The 19927-nt window shown below is 43.5% G+C and overlaps 1 protein-coding gene across 1 annotated transcript; it reads left to right on the forward strand.

The window, feature by feature from the left end:
* Nucleotides 1-2929: 2929 nt before the first annotated feature.
* Nucleotides 2930-7703, forward strand: S100P (S100 calcium binding protein P). The gene is made up of 2 exons (XM_010305021.2): nucleotides 2930-3254; nucleotides 7439-7703. Exons 1-2 carry the CDS (start codon nucleotides 3117-3119, stop codon nucleotides 7586-7588), a joined length of 288 nt encoding a protein of 95 aa, XP_010303323.1. The 5' UTR covers nucleotides 2930-3116; the 3' UTR covers nucleotides 7589-7703.
* The last annotated feature ends 12224 nt before the right edge of the window (nucleotides 7704-19927 follow it).

A 19927-nucleotide genomic window follows, 5' to 3' on the forward strand; every position in this document is an offset into this window, starting at 1 on the left:
TTGTGGAAATTGTCAAAAAGTCTTTCTCATGTAATTTCCTGCACCTCTTGGAATAAGCTTTAAGGGATGATAAGCTCTAACAGAACTTTAACATTTCAGCTATCCCATTTCATCTGGCTGTGACACAAATGGCTCTTTAGAGTACAGCTGATAAATATATTTATTCGGACTTTTCCAAAACAGACACTACTGCAAAGACCATAGGATAAAATTTATTCTCTAAGAGAAGATCAGCACAAGGTCACACAAATCCCATGTAAGCCTGAACATCTTGCCAAGTGCCATGAAATTTGAGTATATCTGAATGTTTTTTGAAAATTATGTGACAGTCCACATTTGTATCACATAAATAATTTAAACTTTTGGCCTGAGTTAGGAACAGCAAAACCTAATTATGTATAAAGCCTCAGTAAATACTCATCCAAGTTGTTGCCTATACCACTCTTCGTAGAAAGAAATCTGAAAGAAGCAAATAATGGATGTTGTTTACATTAAAATAATAATATAAAATTTAAACAAGCCCACAGAAAATGGCTTATCTCACCGGCGAGCTGGACAGATGGGTTGGCATCAAAACACTGCTTGCTCTCCTGTGTGTGCCTCCTATTTGTACTCCATTTTGGTTTTGCAAACAGTTGTAATAGTCTGTGCCTTGTGCACAGAACTACTACTTTTAATGACAAAGTGTAAGAAAATATTTAAACAATACAAAAAGTGTGAATTGAAAAGTCTGAGCAGTACCGATGTGTGTGCACATGCATGAACTCAAATATGACACAAAAAGAAAAGAAGCCAATCAGGCAGTGCTACCATGGTGACCTTTCAGTTTTGCAGAAATTCAAGCCCTGTGGTTTATTTTGTGTTTTAGCAGTTTTGGAGCTGTCTTCTCAAAAATTGTGTGTCGCCTTTCTTTGCAGAGGAAAATGGGTCAAGAATGAGGACACCTTTTCTGCCAGGTTATGTGGCAAAGGTGTGGACATATCGACATATCCTGCTGACTGAAGCTGATGATCTTCCCCTCTGCCTTTTTGGGGCATTTTTTTTCCTTCTTCTGTATAACTAACACCGATGTTCATGATTCAAAGTCATGACAATGTGTGAAGCGGATGTTTTATTTTGCTAGGTTTTCCTTTAGAGGGAGGAACTGATTTTTCTTTAATGGTCATGTTTAATATTTGTGTTACAGATACATGTCAGAAAAGGACAAAGAAAAGCTTCTGGCACTTAACACACCAGCGACTGCTGGTGTGGGTGTATGCAAACACCAGATGATGTTCATAGCTAACAAGGGCCAGTTGTTTGGTCTCTTCTTGTTCCTTCTTCTGAAGCAGGTTTCAACATGCACTTTAATATAAAAGCTTCAAACTTTACTGAAAAGCCTTAACCACTTAACACAAATCAATTGCAATTATATCATGAGGTTGAAATTGCAGGAACAAATAGTTCTCATGGACTGTTTGAATAAAGCATCCAGCATGAGATGTTGCCATGATTTCCTGGGAAATGCAAAATCCCTTGAAGAATTTAAGATGGAAAATTGTGGATTTTTTTGTTTTAGAAAGATACTAGATTTCCATGTACTTGTGATGTGTAGTCTTGCTCTGTGATGTTACGGGACAGATTTTGCCTGGGGAACAGGTGGCTATAGATGTCTAGCAGAAAGGAATTTAATGTTTTATATTTTTCTTAATTAAAACCCGGGTTTTACTAACTTCTCTATAGCATAACTTGAGTGGAAACTTACCTTCAAGCATGCAGAGGTATGTCCAAAGACATCCAAATTAAGGTTTAATTTTGGGAATCCATAGTCAGGGTCTTCTATAGAGAACACTGCACGCTGAGGTCCGTCAGCATTACTCATGCATGATGCTCTTAGTTTTGATAGGTTCCGCCAAATCATTTGTTCAGAGGGTGTCCACTCTGCACACTCTAGTGTAGACATAACTTGCCTTAAATGAGCTCCCCCAGATCTAGCATAGCCACCTGGGGTGCGATGGAGGCCGAGTTACCCTGCCGCTTGGCCAGAGATGTTAACTTGTTCAAAGGTTAGCGTAGCTGTAGCTGATCAGCTTCCATCACCTGAGATAACATGTATCGCTCAGCTCCCAGCGCAGATCATCAAGCAGCTCTGTTGTGTGTAGATGTGGGTCCAGTGCGTTTGGTGGTTTAATGTTGGCGGACCACGTTTTTCAGGTGAATCACAAAGTTCATCAGAAGCCACAGAAGACCACAGGACTTCAAAGTGAACTTTGTTTTCAGTAGAGTTCATTTTATTGCAACGTTTGATGCTGCATAGGGTCAATTACAAGTTATTTCACTACAGATCAAGATGGATTTTGATACTGGCTGTTTGCTCGAGTATCATATTTATTCCTTCAGATATCCCCAATTGAGCTAGTTCTTTGTGGAGCAGCTCTGCAAGACCCCCTTTACTGGCCCTGGAGAGATGCTGCTTCATCAGACCTGTTTCAGACCTCCAGTATGGGCTGAGTGCAAGCCCAGGGGGACTAAGTTAGTTGTCTGCGTGGCAGACCTCTACTTTTGATCCAGCGAATCCCACCGCCAGTGTGTGCTAGTGAGCCATCTGGTCTGCAACAAGGTCCTCTGCGTGGCAGAGAGGGCAGGCGGTGTCTGCTCTTGGCTCAGCACAGGCAGCTCCTTGCTGAGCCCCTAACTATGGTAGCAAAGGAGATGTGAGATGCTCCTCTTCCTCCTGAGCAGACTGAAGCTGGGCTATCAACCCTCTGGTCAGATAGGCATAGCTGAAGGAACAAATCTGATTCTTGAGCAAATAGCCAGTATGAAAATCTGATTTTCATTTATTAGTCACACTGTGTATCTTGAAGGAGAGGCTGGTTTCTGCTGGTGAGCAACTGGCTATACCAGCCACACCAGGGTGATAAAGCTAGAGTTTGAATAGCTGTCCTCACAGAGGCGTGTACTCCAAGCAGTGCTCAGATACGGATGTTTGCTAAGGGATAACTGTCCCTCTGGTGCACCACCATTGATTGGATGGGACAGTTGCATAAAGAACCCCAGAGTAAGACCAGTCTCCATCCTCCGAGAGAGCCCTGAGGCTGCTCCTGTTCAGAAGAAAGCCAGACGCCAGCAGCAACATGTCTCAGCTGGAAACTGCGATGGGAATGATCATTGTTGTCTTTGACAAGTACGCAAAGGCTGACGGCAACAGCCAAACTCTCAGCAAAGCAGAACTAAAGACCCTCCTGGAAAACGAGCTCCCAAACTTCCTCTCGGTAAGAGAAGAGCGCGGCATCATTTCTCTTTAGCAGTTGCAAGAGCTGCCTGCAGACATAGGGTTTAGTACATTATAGGGGGAATTACATCCAGAAATAGGCAATGATTTGTAGAAAAATTTAAAATTAAAAAGTCTCTGCATATACTGTGTAAAACTGATTCTAATATTCAGGGGCATTCCCTGTTTATTAAATTCATCACTTGAGTTGTCAGGATGATGGCTTTGAAATAAATTTGGTTTCATCTTCAGAATTCACCTACTTATTCTGTTTATCCCTGGATTTATAAGCTCATGTAATGTCACAACTGCTGTGAGCGTGCTTATGTTGTCAGCAACTGAAGATCTTGATTGCAGATAGGGAATGTCTCTAAATATTTATGCACTTACTTTCTCTAGGTATTTATACTACATACTCAGTATGCACGTCAAAATGATGCATAAACCACAGGTGAACTCAGAGCAAACTGTTTGGCATTTGTCTTTAATAGTAAAAGGAAGACCTGAAAAAGTATTTTACAACACAGATTTGTATTTAATCATCATGTGCATTTAAGTAGGTTTACCTATAATTCTCTTAGTAGGTATTCAAGATGTTTAATGTATTATAGTAAAAGCTTTAGCTGCCTGGGAGTCAAAATGCTTTTCATTTTCAATTGTTTTTTAACTGCTTCCCTTCACTAAAAAGCCAGAAAACACTTTTAAATGTCTCTTTCTTTCCACACAGGAGTGATGTTTATCTACCTGTACAGCTATTATTCTTAATTGCAAAAGCCTACAACCAAGTGTTCCAAATGTGGCTACCACTTTTTTTATTCAGCATAATTCAATTTTTTAACAACTATTTTAGGGCACTGCAGCCAGGGTGCTTGATACAATTTAGTATCTTTCCATGCGAGCTATATGAAATCACCGTATGAAATCCGTGCCTGCTGGATTTATGACTCACAAATGAAACACAGATGCAACATTCAGACTAAGAACCTGGATGGCTCTGGGGGAAGATAGATGAAAATGTCCCTGAAAATACTCTATAAAACAGATCAGCGGTTGTGATCCAGCAGCGCCATGGGAAGTATCTTGTTCCTGGTCATGGAGCTGCACGTTACCTATAACACTTCCACATAAAGAAAAACAAAACCAACAACAAAACCGCAATTCTAAGGGTGCATGGAAAGCCCCCAGAATCTTGACATTTGGTGCTCAAAGGCCATTCCTGACTACGGTTACTGGCCAGGCACCACCTTTTCCAGTTCCCCACAGCTGCTCTTACTGGTTCTACTTACTTCCTGAAACTGATGTAAAAACTGGACTTTTCCAGAGAGATAGTTAGCCAAATGTCCTCTTATGTTCTCTTCCCATTTTACCTATTCTAGAAAAAACAAAACAAAACAAAACAAACCACAAAAAAACCCAACACACACACAAACAAAAAAAACCCCTACCAAAATAACATTTTATGCCAGTACTTAGATTTAAATCAACAATGTCTTGTCTTGCAGACTAATAACTGCAAGAAAAAAAAAAGAAAAAACAAACAAAAAAAAGAAAATAAGTCTGACTTCAGGGAAAAAAAAGTTTTACCTGCATTTTACTGACATTTATACCAATTATTTTTTTTTTATTTGCAATAATGTTCTGGGAAACAGAGTCTTTTAAATATTCACATATGTTGTGGTTTAACCCAGCAGGCAGCTAAAACAACCACACAACTCTTCGCCCACTCCCTCCTCCAATGGGATGGGGGAGAGAAGCGAAAATAAAAAGGGAAAACTCATGGGTTCAGATAATGACAGTTTAATAGGACAGAAAAGGAAGATCATCATCATCAAATCATAGAATGGTTTGGGTTGGAAGGTACCTCAAAGATCATCGAGTTCCAACCCCCCTGCCATGGGCAGGGACACCCTCCACTAGACCAGGTTGCCCAAAGTCCCATCCAACCTGGCCTTGAGCATAAAAGAATATATATAAAAAAGAATATAGAAAAGTGACACACAGCACAATTGCTCACCACCCACTGACTGATGCCCAGCTAGTTCCTGAGTTGCAGCATCACCACCCCCAGCCAACTGCCCCCAGTTTATATACTGAGCATGACATCATATGGTACGGAATATCCCTTTGGCCAGTTTGGTCAGCTGTCCTGGCTGTGTCCCCTCCCAGCTTCTTGTGCGCCCCCCCCCCCCCTCCTCGTTGGCAGGGTGGTATGAGAAGCTGAAAAGTCCCTGACTGCTTGGCAACAACTAAAACATCAGTGTGTTACCAGTGTTATTCTCATCCTAAATCCAAAACACAGCACAGTACCAGCTGCTAGGAAGAAAATTAACTCTATCCCTGCCAAAACCAGCTCACCATATCTTTCTGGTCTTAGAATTGGTTAGACATGCAACAGCTCATAACTGCTTGGAAAGGTCTTGAATCAATCAGAAGCAGAAATAAATCGATACCACAGGACTGAAGGATTGGACTCAGTTATAAAGAGTTCACAAAAAAATAATTCCTATATGTGCATTTCAGAAGTAATTCAGAGGCTAAGACTAGTTGATATATTTCATTCAATAATTTAAAATGTTAGCTTATAAAATTAAAACTGATTGTAATTTGCAAAGTGAGAAGGAAACAAAACCTTCCAGACACATTCATCAGTCAAATCTAGGGAACCGTTTCAATTTTTAGTGATCTTAGAAGTCCATCTATTTCAAGTGAAACATGAAATTACAGAATGAGAAATTTAGTTAACTAGACCATGATCAAGAAGTGCCATGAGATTTCAGTTATGGTAGTCATTATTTTAAATTACTGGAAATTTTCCAAAAGTTTATTTAATTCCGTTATAGTATAATATCAGATTTGCTTTTTGTCTAGCTTCAACAAAGTCCACACAGTTATTTCCTACATTAGATAGGTCTCTACTGCCATCCCTTGCTTATTTTTAAAACTGCGCTTTCTGAAATCACAAGTTAATCAGTGTTGGGACTCAAGCCAAAAAATCCTCCTGTAAGCTACATTAGGATTTTTTTTTTTTTTTTTTGGCAAAATTTAAAACAAAAAGACCTCTTTTTACTTGGATGGTGCCTTGCGTAACATCATCATCAAGATGGACTGGTTCAGTCAGTCCATCAGAAGTATGGCAACTTAGAAAGAAAAAGATTTTTCTGATATTTTTCCCTACCATAACTCAAGCTCAGCATCACACTTGCTGCAGGAGGTGCCTTCCTGGACAACAGCTCCTATGACAGGTTGCGCTGGGCACCAAGGCCTGAGGGAGCACTCGAAGAACTTTGGAGGCTGTTTGCATCTTTGCTGGGGTAGCCGTGCTTAATGTAGCCTAGCTCTGACATTTGCCCCAGGAAGGCACCATTTTGCAGAACTGCAAACTGCCCGAGCTCCAGCCGCGCCTGTCCACGGGAGCGGATGGGGAACGCATGGCATTTAGTTCAGCTGGGGAACGTCCTTGGGGCTTTGCATTACACGGCTCAGCCATGCTAAATGATGTTTTAAACGTAGAAAACATCTCCATGCCGGTGCATGACCACAGTTCTCAGGTGTAACAGACCTGGGAGCATACACTTTCGGGGGGGGGCGGGGGAGTGATGTGCTCGCTGCTGCTGTGCCAAGGGCAGGAAGATGCAGGCCTGCGCCCGTGCCATGAGGATGCTGGGACTCATGCTTGTCCCCACCATCGCCCCGAGCCCCCCCGACCTCTGCCTGTTCCCCACATGCCTGGGCCTGACCCCAGTGAGTTCCCACGGGAAGGATGTGCTTTTCAGGCAGCTGGAGGAGGAGACACGTGGCTCCTGCCAAGCCAGGTCCATGTGGACCATGTCCCGTGTTGGGCGTTGAGCAGTTTTCTCAGCCAAACACGGTGCAAAAGAAGTCATGGCTTTATACCCAGAGATATAATGCACAAAGCAAGCGAAAAAGGTCTCACTAGCAGAAAATGTGCTAACCTGACACTCCAGGCAGGCGTATGGCAAGGCTGCGTGCAGGAGCCATTACGCCTCCATTCCCCCCCCTACCCCAAAAGGTACAACATGCCCCAGCTGGCATCAGCCTCATGCTCCCTGGGTGCCCCCACACACCTCAGCCCCACCAGGGCCCTTGTTTGGGGTACAGGGAGTTGCAATGGTGCATTAGGGTTTGTGCTGCCTCTCACCTCAACCAGCTCCTTTTCTTTTGCAGTCAGGGAAGGACAAGCGCGCCATTGACAACGTCTTCAAGAACCTGGATGAAAACAGCGATTCTGAAGTGGACTTCAAAGAATTTGTCGTCTTTGTGGCAGCTCTGACTTGCTGCTGTCACAATTATTTTGAGCGGAAAGTAGCCAAATAATTGTTGAACTGCTTGCAAGAAGCCATCTTTGCCTGTGCTCCATATGCTAGTGGTATGGATGCCTTCACTTCTTCCATGTACCACTACACAGTTTATAAGCATGCTGGGCTGTAAAAATAAACCCTACTGTGCTTACTTCCCTGTCTTGAATGTTAATTTCTGCTCCTTTGTGGAAGAGCCTGGGTTTAACAGCTCCCACTAACTCATATTGAGTAGTTTCTCTCTTTCTCTGTTTTTTAAAATTCTGTTCTTAGCCAAAGGCTCAATATTCATCCCAGCGCAGAGGCAGCACAAGAGTAAATGCTGCTGGAGCCAGGAATCAGCTGGAGGCTGCTTTTATAGAGCTGCACCTCTGGGACGCAGCCTGGCAAGCCTCAGCTGATGGAGGCTGCAGCTGAAATCCATGTGTGTGCCACCACGGCTGTACGGGATGGGTCTCACCAGGGCTGCCTTTGAGCCTCCCTGGTACCTTCAGCTGTCCCGTTGTTGCAGGGACATCATGTAGGCGCCTTCCTGATTAAAAAAAACCCCAAAACCAAATGAATAACCAAAACCTAACCCCTGCCCCCCAAAAACCCAATCACCTCTTTTTTGCAGCATGGAGGATTCTGTGCAATTTTATGTGCTGGTGAACCAAGTCACCCAGCTCAGATGGATTACTCCCTATAACATAATGAGGCTTTTGTACCAATATAATATTACTATACCATTGGCAATGTAGGTAGGGTTGCACACTATAACCATTTTATTTTAAATTTAAATACCCCCCAGATGATAGCATGCCATAATATTTTTGCATGAAGCAAGACTAATGACAGCAGTTCTTGCTTCTTTACCTGAAAACCGTCTGTGCAGGGAAGTGGAAGAGTTTGTTTTCAGCAGAGGAGACGAATACAGTTTGCTTTGTTCATGAACTGTGACTCTGCAGCTGGAACAAGACTGAACCAATTGGTATTTTGGAGCACTGTGCAGGTGAGCATCCCCGTGCAAACTGCAAAAAATCAATTTTAGTTCCTTTATCTTCAGAATGGTCCTGGTGGGTGCTATTTCCATCTTCTGCCAAGAGTCAAGTCCTACTGCATGTGCAAACATGCTGTGCAGGTAGAGGTGCTGCAACTCCCTGCGCAGTCACACAACATTTTTGTGCGGAGCTTCAGCTCCAGCTGGAGGCTGGAGATCACCCTGCACAGCAAATGTAGGAACAAGGGCTCTGTAGCTGCTTTAACTGCAGAAACATGTCTCTCTTCCTGCTGAAGCCTGGTACAATGAGCTAACTGGCCACAGTCATGTACCCAGAGAGGACAAAGAACTTACTCGGTTTTGCTGTGTTTAATGAGTCTGAAGTTAAGCCACAGGTTCAACCCATTCATAATCATGCATAAGTACACAAATATTTAAGTGTATTCATCTTTTCCAAGCAGAATTTTCATCTTTTGGGGCCTATTAGGTTATTTCAGCCTGCTGTAAGTACTACAGCTGTCCTTTCGTCCAGCCTCCTTTTGTTCCTCAGTTTGGCTGTACCAACTAAACAGACTAAACACCACTTAAAACTCTAATCCTAATACCAAGGGTGCAGTATCCCCAGTGCACTTGAATGCACATGCTGGCTGCTTCAGGAAAGGCTCTGCTCTTCTCTGCCCCGGCAGAGAGGTTGCGTTGGATCCAGGGGCTGGGCTTCCCTTGGTGATGGTTGCTTTGTCCCCACCAGAGCTGCCCAACCCCAGGTTAAACCTCTGAGTCCCACACCCCTCTCATGCTGTGCGTGGCCAGTGTACACACCGGCACCACGTCTGGCATCATGGCCAGCATGGTCCCTCATCCAAAAAGCATTAGAGCCACCACTGCTTTGAGGGGAAGCCGCCACTGGTGCGTCTGCAAACAGCACTGCGATGGATGCTGTTAGCCTGTGGGCACGGTTAAATCAGAGAGAGACCATACTTAATATGCAACCAAAAACTAGTGAACATTGCCCACATTTGTGCCTTCTCCCTGGCTTCTCGCTGTGAACAGCTTCCCAGCTTAGCATGGACATACAACAAAAAACTGATGATCAGTTATTCCTCATTCCCTAACAGCTTTCATCAACTAGTATCTGTGCGTGCAAGAGATCACTCGAGAAAGAGGAAGTATGCATACGTGTGTCTGCCTGCGTGTGTGAGCACATCTGTCCCCTGCCAAAAGGGACAGCGGGGGTTTGTCCCCATTCCAGCGCTGCTACAGACTGAGCTTTTGCAACCGACCATTTTGAGCAGGGCTCTGCCTTCTGTCCTCGAATCCTTGTGGCACGAAATCATGCTGAACAACACGCAGAGGGTTGCTGAGTTCCTGGATGCCCAGAGACAAATTGCATCACATCTTACACTTGCAGAAGTAACATTACTTGCTTTATTTGCAACAGCAATATATCTCAGCACTACCTGAGCAAGAAAACTACTAATTATGAAAATATGCAATCCCAATCCAGGGATCCCAAATTAGCCTTTTTCTCCGAGACAACTCCATAATATTTCAGTTGTCTGAGATACCTTTACAGCTCTAATCCCATATGTCCTTGCCCAATGACTGCTGTGCAGCTCTTCACCTGCAAGGGCTGGCAGATTCCAGTATCACACACCTCATTATTTTGTCAAGGCTATGAGCTAAGCACTCTCCTTATTGCAAAGGAAGTTGATTATAAATTACTGAGGTAAATGATATATATTGCATAGCTAGCTAACTAGAGGCATAATCCATCCTCAGGTTTGGAAATTTAGGTGATACCTGCCACTAATTGATTGGTGTATCCTAATTTTTTTGAAATGTATTTTTCCTTTTCCAAGTTTATCATTAGCATCTAAAAGATCTCTGCGTTGCTTCATAATGTCCATCCTCATTGAAATTATTTTTTTTACCACTGTGTGGCACTAAAGGCAGCCTTTTTATTACCCACTGAGCCCAAAATTCCATCTATCATTATTGAGACAGAATGTAAAGAATTTATGCTAAGATTAAAAAATATTCAGAACTGTTCTTAACATCATGTCAACTTTATTTCTAAACAAACACTGTATGTCCCATCAAGAGCATTTCACTGACGGTGGTGGAAGCAGCGGGAGCTGAGAGCCACGCAGAGGCTCCATCTCTTGGGCTTTCAGTAGGGTTTAGCTGCACCATCCCAGTCTCACTCTTGTGAAAGTTTCCCCTTGTTTGTAAATTGCAACTCCCCTGTGCAATTTGTTGTAGTATCCTTCTACATCCCATTGAGATGGCTTTTAAAACACATCTCTTAAAGAGAATGTTGGTGAAAAGCTCCTGTCTTGTCAGCCAAGAGATTCACTTTATTACTCCATTTTATCTATCGGATTTTTAAAACCACGCTGTTCAGCAGTGAGTGCTGCAATGTACCCCACATTTCACTCTTATTTCCTAACCTTCCTGCCCCTGGTGTCCGATACCCACATAATTTCATTCACCCTCTAGTGCCATTTTGCCCATTTTCCTGATTTTGTGCAGGTTTTACCTGTGCTTGTAGGGCATTTGAAGACTTGATTTACTCTGCTTATTTGCAGCATGAAGCTACTTTTTAACCGATCCACCTCCTAAAATGTGGGGGGAAAAAAAAAAAGTGATGAGTTACCCCAGAGCTACCCCTCTCACTACCAGCTCAAGCATGCTACGAAATGAGTGGGATATTATTTTTCTCCTTGTTTCTGCAGGCCCTGATCCTGCAAACTCTTGCACTTGCGTTTAACCCTTGTCAGGCCCCCTGGTCCCACCGGTACCCGCAGTACCTCTGAGCTAGAGCTCTCAGAGACCACGCTCATGCTGCTTCGCTAACCAGAGGGAGCTGTGCACGTGCAGAGCTGCAGAAAGAGGGGGAAGAAAAGGGGTTTGGGGTTTTTTTTTCTTTTTCCCTGCAGATCTTTCAAATGCTGTAAGTCAGTGATGAATATTCATTTCAGTGTAGTACTGAAAACTCAACTGATGACACCTGAGAGAAAAAATGATCCAGGAATAAAAGAAATTAACATATAGCTCCCACCTTACCACAGAACAAAAGTGACTTTTCAGAATATATTATTTAACCTAAAAGCATTTGAGCAGAGTCACTTTAATATATTTCAATCCATTAATTTTCTTCCCCAGTATTATTAATGTGGGACAACACTGTGAACCTGTAGTTTACCCAGAATATACTGTGTATTTCCTTCCCTGGGTAAACTTTTGTCATTCAAGGTTCAAGCTACAGAGATGCTAGACCTGGTTTTGTACCTATTATTTAATGTCAGCTTTTAGGCCTAGGTGTATTATGTACTATGAGATACTTAGATAGATACTAAGAAACAGTATAGGCAGCTATAAGAGAAAGGAAAAGACAACATAAAGAGCAGCTCAGCAAATACGAGCTAACAGTTGTGGACAGCACGTGTTTGACTTAGTTCGGTTAACAGAAAATAAAAGATATGGGAAAAGATATTACCAGCAAATGATGTATGGGAAATCATCATCTGTGATGAGTTTCAAAATAGGCAAGGCTTAAAAGCAGAGGTCAGAAAGTCAGCTAAGCAGCAAACCAGACAATAGATATTTTTGTTATCTTATACAGAAGAAATAAAAATTTATATTAAGAGTAGATATGTTCCATAGATTAAGATACTCCAGTATCTGTAGTTGCCATTTTGAAATTTGGTGGGGTACCGTCAAGCTCTTCAGTTTTTAAAATGACATATCGAAATCTTATTTCTGAATGTATATACAGGAGAAAATAGGCATAATATTACCTAACCGTGAAGTCACTTGTTATCACTTACATTGTGGTTTTACCTGGGAAGGTTCCTCATTATTTTATTTTCAAGTTCACTGGGGCTCACGGAAGAAAATAATTCACCCAGTCAAGCGTAGTGTTTATCTCCCCAGTAAACCCAGTTTGGGGCTGGAAACTGGACATTTCTCTCCCCAAGCATCCCACACTAGCAACATGCACCTTCAACGCTTGACCCGCAGTGCCCAGATCAAGCTCTTTACAAAATGCGTTTTAGCTGCTGGTTTTCCTTATAAAAGGTGGGTAGAGGAGGAGGAGGAGGAGGAGGAAATGCTACCTATCCTTTATGCAACAGTCTCACTGTGAAACGCTCCTGTAGGAGCTTGGAAACTGTGTTCAAACCTTTCCTTGGCTGAAACCCCCACGCGCCAGCTGAGCGCACTAAACAGCAGGAGCCAGGGCAGCAGGAGGCCCAGGGAACCTGCCGCCTGCCCCCTCCATCGCGTCAGAGACCGGTGAGGCTGAGGAGGCCTGAAAAAGGGCGCATCAGAAGTAGCACGTCTCTGTAGCCTGGTGGATGGTGTATACAGCCGGCAGCGCAGGTGTCTGTGTCCCAGATACGCCCACGTCAGGACAGATTTTGTATTTTAGTCAATAACTATTCCATACAAAATACACACCCGGCATAACTGAAAAGATACTCTTTGCCAGGTGAGTTCCCAAGCCTTCGAACGGCAGAGCTATGGGCACTGCTCCAGTCCTCTCTCTTGGACCATGTTCTCTGCAAGAGGCTGAAAAGGTCTCAGCAGAGGAGGAGAGGGAGCATCTCCTCCTCCTCACCCTCATCCTCTTCCCTGAGGGAGCATCTCCTCCTCCTGCCCTGTAAAACAATGTAAAACAGCGGGCAATGCTCAGCCCACCACCCGAGTGAAAGCCCTGCTGGCACGTCTCCCCCACCCTAACCACTCAGCAGTACTCAGCGAAGCTCTTAAATGAAAAAAAAAAAAAAAAAAAGCTGACTCCTGCTCAGATACATGGAAGGAAGGATCAAGATCTGTATTTTGCTAAAGAGAGCTCACGGCTGCAGCATGGGTGAGGTTCAGAGCTGGCCCGCTGTCCTCTGGACACCACCTGCACCCTGTGTGCGTGCAGCTCCCCAACAGATGGGCTCGTGCTTTTGGGTCCCTGTCTGAGATACCTTTCCCACGAGCGGGGAACAGAGCCTTGGGGCTGAACACAGGTTTCTGCAGTCTGCTCAGATCCACCCACCTGGAAATTAGTCATTCCAGCAGCTAATTGACTATGCTTTTGTACAGCTTTTTCAGGCCATTTTCTTCCCCAGACTCATTCCTTTCTTCCTTCCTAGTCAATTTTTTTTTTTTTAACTCCCATACCAACCTGCAAACCTCTGGGTCACAGCTCCATTTTGGAAGCTGCTCATTGTCCGAAGGGAGAGAAAACTTCATTTTTTAAGGGCACAGCTCTGCTACTCTCCAGCAGGTGATCAATAGGTGCATACACCACATTATGCCGCAGGACTAGGCACCAGAATATTCTATAAATAGGTTTGATTTTGCCTAGTAAACCTTTCTATTATATCCAAATAAATGTACTGATTTTTTTTTTCCTTGTGACTTTATAGCTTTCTATTTAGATGCATTTGCCAATAACATTTTCTTTTGTTTTATGACAGGCAGAAGTAGGTCTCTAAAGTATTAGGTAGCTATTGACTGTTGCATTCAGAAAGGACAAAAGGTTTCTGAAAAGGAATGGATGAGAAAGCTGAGCAGAGATGTGCTGCGAAAGCCAGGATCTTCCTCTCCAGGATGTAAGTACAAGTACAGAGAGACTGAAGCAACCTGCAGGTCACTGCCACAGTTTTAGCCTTGCTGCCTAAAAGGGTTTAAATCTGACGAATGCTTGAAATCCCAAGATTGTGGGTTTGCTTTGGAAGCATTTTGATGTTCAAATATTTATTTTCCCTTAGCACCGTAAAATTCTTGTTATAGTGATTATAGCTCCCTTCTTTCTCCCCATTTCCAAGCCCTACTCTGTAATTTAAGTCTGTGACACTTTGACCAAGTAGTTTCAAATGAAGATGTTCCAGAAGCCACCAATACATCACAAAAGTCAATTTTGTGTTTCTGAATTAATTTCCTCACCTGTGCTGACCTCAGCTAATTCAGTCTCCCCAAACTCTCCATGAGATTTCCTATCTCTCAGTGTCAAGTTAATAGGCTTAAAAGGCTGAGCAGTAAAACCTGCAGAACAGGTAAAAGGTCAAAGACCCCGTACCCTCTGCTGCTCTTTTTGCAGGTACTGGGAGGGCTGTCTGAAATGAATATTTCATCTCCAATGACAAAAACAACTTCTTCCTCCCCACCACTGACTTCCCAAATTAAACAGGTGAGAGAAAGAGAAAGCCCAGAGCTGCAGCTGTAGGGGAGCTGGAAAGGCTCTAAAGTAAATAATAAATCCCCAGTAATTCAGGGATAATGCTAGGTTTGTCTCTGAGGGCTCTGTAGTTGGAGTCAAAGATGTGTGCCTTGCCTGGGACTCAGCCTGGGGCTGGGAGAAAGGAAAAGCCCAGAGCTGCAGTTTGAGGGTGCTGGAGAGCATCTTCCAGAGCTAACTCGGGGCTGCTGCTTGATTTTGCTACTGCAGAATACGTGGTCTGAACATGGAGCTGGGTGCCCGGCCACGTGCCACCTTACACTCCAAAAAGCCACGCACTCCTTAGGCTGGTATTGTCGCCAGCCACCATCTCGGAGGCAGGAGGATTTTCGTCTGGTTTTGGCAGGGATAAGTGCAATTCCTCCAAACCCAGCCACTGCCCTACCAGTCTTTCCATAGGAAGACTCCGTCTGCTTTCTCGTGTCACGAGGCAGCAGCAGATCCTCGCTGACAGCTCGCCCTTGCTAACAGGCTCTGCAGGCACATCGCCTCATCTCCGCGGGCTGGAGAGGCAGGGAAGATTACAAAGGGCAGGCTAAAGCCACGGCAGCGCAGTGGGGTGAGGCGGACCTGCAGGAAAGGACACTTTCCCTCCAGCTGAATTTGAACCGTATCCTTGCTTTCCACGTTTCCCCCATTCTTTTCCTTCCCGTTTTCTTCCTGCCCAAATATGAAGGAGCCTTTCAGCGGAAAGCCACTCTGTGGTTTATTTTGTAAATAACAAACCAAAGCATTTCTCTCCTGTTAAGTCCCCCAAAAATCAAGCAAAAGAACTGTCCTCTTCTTGACAGAGCAGGCTGCTATTTTGGCTCGCAGCTCAGCCAGCACAACACACTCCTTTCTAGTGAGTCTCACGCTGCTGCATGGCAGCTCAGTCTTTCAGCCCTCAGAGAATGAGCACATTAGGAGCTGAATATAAGCAATGTTTGCTTCCGATTTGCTCAGGCTATGCCCAATTACTTTATTAATGGACTGGTTTGCAGCAGGGTTCAGATAAAACAAAGCTGTGCTTTAGGTTTGGTTTTGCAGTCCTCGCAGTTTCACAGCAATAAAAACGAAGCAATGTTAACTTTCTTTCTGTGGGATATTGTCTACAGAAGCATGAGCTAAAGACCTCTCTATGGGCAGCCTGTCCTCTGCAGAGCTCAGTGCTAATGAAAGCAGAAGCACGAATAATTTTATTTTCCCGATACCTTTGATTAGGAAAGGATGGTTCTTCAAGAGACAGTTCAAGAGCTTTAAATATCAGTTTAATAATTATTTTGGGATAACGAATGTAGTGCTTCCCTCCACCAGGAAAGTCCAGGGTCCATTTGGGTCTCCTCTTGCAATCCTGCTTTTGGATTAAGTTCTCCTCCAGGGGAGTGTTTCCTGTACTCAGGCAAGCTGGGGAAGGCTTTTTAGGGAGATCCAGGGGACCTCTGGGCCAGTTGCCTGGGGTATCAGGAACGCGGTTGCCGACAGCAGCGTACTGATAACTGTGCAAGGCTGCTAACTCCTGAACAGGAAGGGGAGACAAGTATCACCCCCACCACCCACCTCACAGACGAGGCCTTGAGAGTCTGGACAAGATGATAGGAAGAGGAGGTAGCTTTACATAGGTTCCTACTATTGTAAAGCATAATTTTGGCCACTTTAATGCTTTGCCTCTCAGAGATGAAAACATCCACACGTGTGCTTGGAAATGTTTTCTGTAGAAGGAGTCAGTGCAGGCAGAGCCATCTCATACAGAGCAGCACGAGGCACGCTGGAAGGCTGCTGTCTTGCAAGATGATGTCCGGACCCTGCTATGAACTGGCCCCATGCCTGGACCGAGACTCAGCAGTGCTGCACGCTGTCCCATCCACAGACTTCTCTGTAACTCCAGGAGATCATCTTTAAACCAAAGGTTTTAGCGGTGGCTACCAGCTGCTGGGCTCTGTAACTGGTGGTGTGACCTCTGTCTTTTTTTAAATCTATCTGTTCTTTGAAAGAATCATCTTCAAATAAATATAAATTGATTATTAGTATATTTACTGTTCTGTGGAGCCTATTACTTTATTTCTTTTACCTTTTTTTTAAAAAGACTTGGGCTTCATATAGCATTGTAAAAATAAACCAGAAAATTGTTTTTTGTACTCTCTAGGGAGAGCTAGTAAGTCTAGGTGCTTTGCAATAAATACCCACCTCCCCTTGAATTTTTTTTTAATCTTTGAAAATGTACATAATACTGGAACACAGCTAGAAAAGAATATAAGAAGAACGTACAGACCTGGTAAGTGTCACACTTTATAACCACAGAATCTTTTCAAACGGCATGAAATGTCAGCTATACTTGGGGGCCAGAAGCGGTGGCCCTCCTCTTGCCCCGCTGCAGGAATGTTGATAGATGGTCTTCAAACAAGACATGGACCTTGGCAGAAAGATGGGGGGATTAAGATTCTTGCTTGGAAAAGCCCTCAAAGGGATTTGAAAAAAGTACTGGGTCCCCAATTCCAGTTGATAGCAAAGAGTACTAAGTTTCACAATTGGTCAACAATATGGGGTGATAGAAGACAATTCATGATAATACACAATAGAGCAGCCTTAGATGCTTTGTTATAGGATATCACTTGTTCTCTATTTACATCATGCCTTTGTTTCAAAGTACAAGTGAAGGATAACAGCAGTGAAACGGAAAGCAATACTTGACAATGAAAGCAAACAAGCCATCAGCTCTGGATCTCAAGTGAGAACAATAGATTGGGCTTACAGAGGAAATAAAAGATCAAGAGAGTGGGAGAAGCAGCTTAAAAGAAAGAAAATAGATTCCTATGGATATATTTAGAGCAGAAATTGCAAATGATAAGGAAGTACTTTTTTGCTGCATCAGCTTGGGGTAAGATGCAGAGACAATGTCTACTTCTCTTTTAGACCCTTTCTCATGTCCTCCTTTGCTGGTGATGGCGCCTCAGTCTGCAATACCCCATTGCAACGGATGCTGCAAGTTTTAAATCACCTGCAGGGTATGTCTACCTTGCACTGATGTGCCTGACCTTCTGAGAAGCATTGCAGTACCTAGCAAAATCATTTTATCTTTGGTTTTGTCCCTCAAATATCTGAATCGCCAATGCCCTTTGGCTCCCTCCTTCCCCAAAGAGATTCTGCCTCCCTTGATATTTTCTTTTCCTCTGTAAGCCTTGTCATCATCTACCCTCTGCCAGGAGAACTGGTGCCTCTTTTCTCACCTCCATGCTCTCCAATGTGCCATCTAGGGCTTATCTGGCTCTGCCCCAGGAATAACCTGCAGCTGGGCAAAGAACCACTGCAGCACCCAAGAAGACAGCAGAAGATTATGTAAAAAAAAAAAAAAAAAAAAAAAATATAGGACTCCTCTAGAGAGCAGGGGGAATGAGATGAGGATGGGGAGGATCACCTTTCAGGGCATTAAACCGAGCAGTTACACTTTCTGCGCAGGAAAGGTCAAACCCCTTCATTGTTACCCAAATAAAACCAAATGTATTGATTTCCATAGGCCATAGGTGAAGAATTGCTATGCACAACCAGCAGCTGAAGGACTAAAGGCAGTGGCCTCGCTGTCCTGCAGTCAGTTCTAGCCTGACGCGCTGGACAGGAGCAGACTCTGTCTCCCCAGTCCACCCTGGAAAATCCCGAAAGCAAACACTTTGAGACATACTGAGTAAGACAGGGCCTTGAAATAAGTGAGAGATGCTGCAAAAGACAGGCAATGCTAGCAGCACATCTCTGGCTTTGGCCTTCTAAAAGCCCAGGAATTAAAATTATATAATAGCTGTGCCAACAGGTTTTGGCTCCACTTAAAAAACAAAACCCTCCAACAAAGTCTTGAGCCTTCGTTTTCTTTCCAGACTGTCTTCTGCAAGATCAAGGACTATCTACTCCAAGAGGCTGGCCACTGACCTACATAGAGCAGCAAAGCTCAATGCAATAAAGGGCAAAGCTGCACTTCCTTTTTAAAAATAATCTAAGTTTAGAAACAATTTAAATGCTGGTGTAGGCGTGTGACTCCAGAAGCTGCAGAGCCTAAAGCCAGTGGTTTAATCTGTACCTGGCTCTTGGCAGACCACGTGCTGCTGCTGATTTTGCATCTAAAAAATCTCTGTTTAAGATGTTACTAGTTCTGAATGGCAGAGGCATAGATGGAGCCACAAAGAAACCACATTTCTTAATATGTAACAGTCTCTAAACACAGTAGTTTGTATTAATTTAAAGAGGTCTGCTCTAATTTATGCATACTGCCCTCTCCAAAGGAGGTTCAAATTCCTGACCTAGGCCTCCAGGCAGTATGGCAAGATAAGTAAAAAACATTAATAATACCTCTCGTTATGTCGCTACTTGCTTACATGTCTTTTAACAGTTTTCGGGGCTGACATTTTCCAAACTGCTCAGTGTTGGTCTAACTCTGACCTTGTTGCTTCCAGTGATTGAGGCATTCATTCAAAATAGATTCCAATATGAATATATAATTTGTGACATAGAAGTAATTTTTTTCCTACTCTTACAGAGTAACATTTTGCTTGTTAAATCGCATTAACTCAGTCTTCTGCCAGCCCTGAAATAATTTATCCTGGTAGATCCTATATTTATATTGCTATTGTTCAAAGTGGTTGATGTTTGATGACCCAAGAACATAGTCAATCTTACAATTTCTTAATTTGTATCAGGAGATTTTAAAAGTGCAATTTATGTCATATCTAAGCAAAAAAAACCCCACATGTGAGAAATTACTGGCCATCCATTTTGTGATCGAACACATACAGCAAGATTAGTGATCATCTGTAGCTCAGCTGTTATTTTTACTGGGTTATCAAAGCCCGGGGGAGGATTTTGTAAAGCTATTTAGCCTGAAGGAAGGGATTAAAGAGGTTTCTCCCCATGAAACATCTGTTGCAAATGTACTTTCTAATATTTGGAGCAGAATGTTAAAATTAATCAGAAAGGGGAAGAGTTTCTTCCCTGTTCAGCAGCTGTACGCTCTGCTCAGCCATCCCACAGGTCAACCCACTGTTTCTTTCCCAGCCCAAACCAGAAGCTCCCTCACCGCTATAGAACAGAGGAGCTCTTTGGGTGCTGTGCCCTCAACACCTTGATGGGATACTTCAACTTCTTCCTGAAGCTTTCTTCTCTTTTGTCAATTAATGAGAAAC

The sequence above is a fragment of the Balearica regulorum genome, chromosome 4 (genome assembly GCF_011004875.1).
Source record: "Balearica regulorum gibbericeps isolate bBalReg1 chromosome 4, bBalReg1.pri, whole genome shotgun sequence".
Lineage (NCBI taxonomy): Eukaryota > Metazoa > Chordata > Aves > Gruiformes > Gruidae > Balearica > Balearica regulorum.

Excerpts from the sequence above, each read along its gene's own strand:
- S100P (XM_010305021.2), top strand. The coding sequence starts at position 3,117 with ATGTCTCAGCTGGAAACTGCGATGGGAATGATCATTGTTGTCTTTGAC. Across the intron at positions 3,255-7,438 it reads AGCTCCCAAACTTCCTCTCG|TCAGGGAAGGACAAGCGCGC; the intron begins GTAAGAGAAGAG and ends TTTCTTTTGCAG.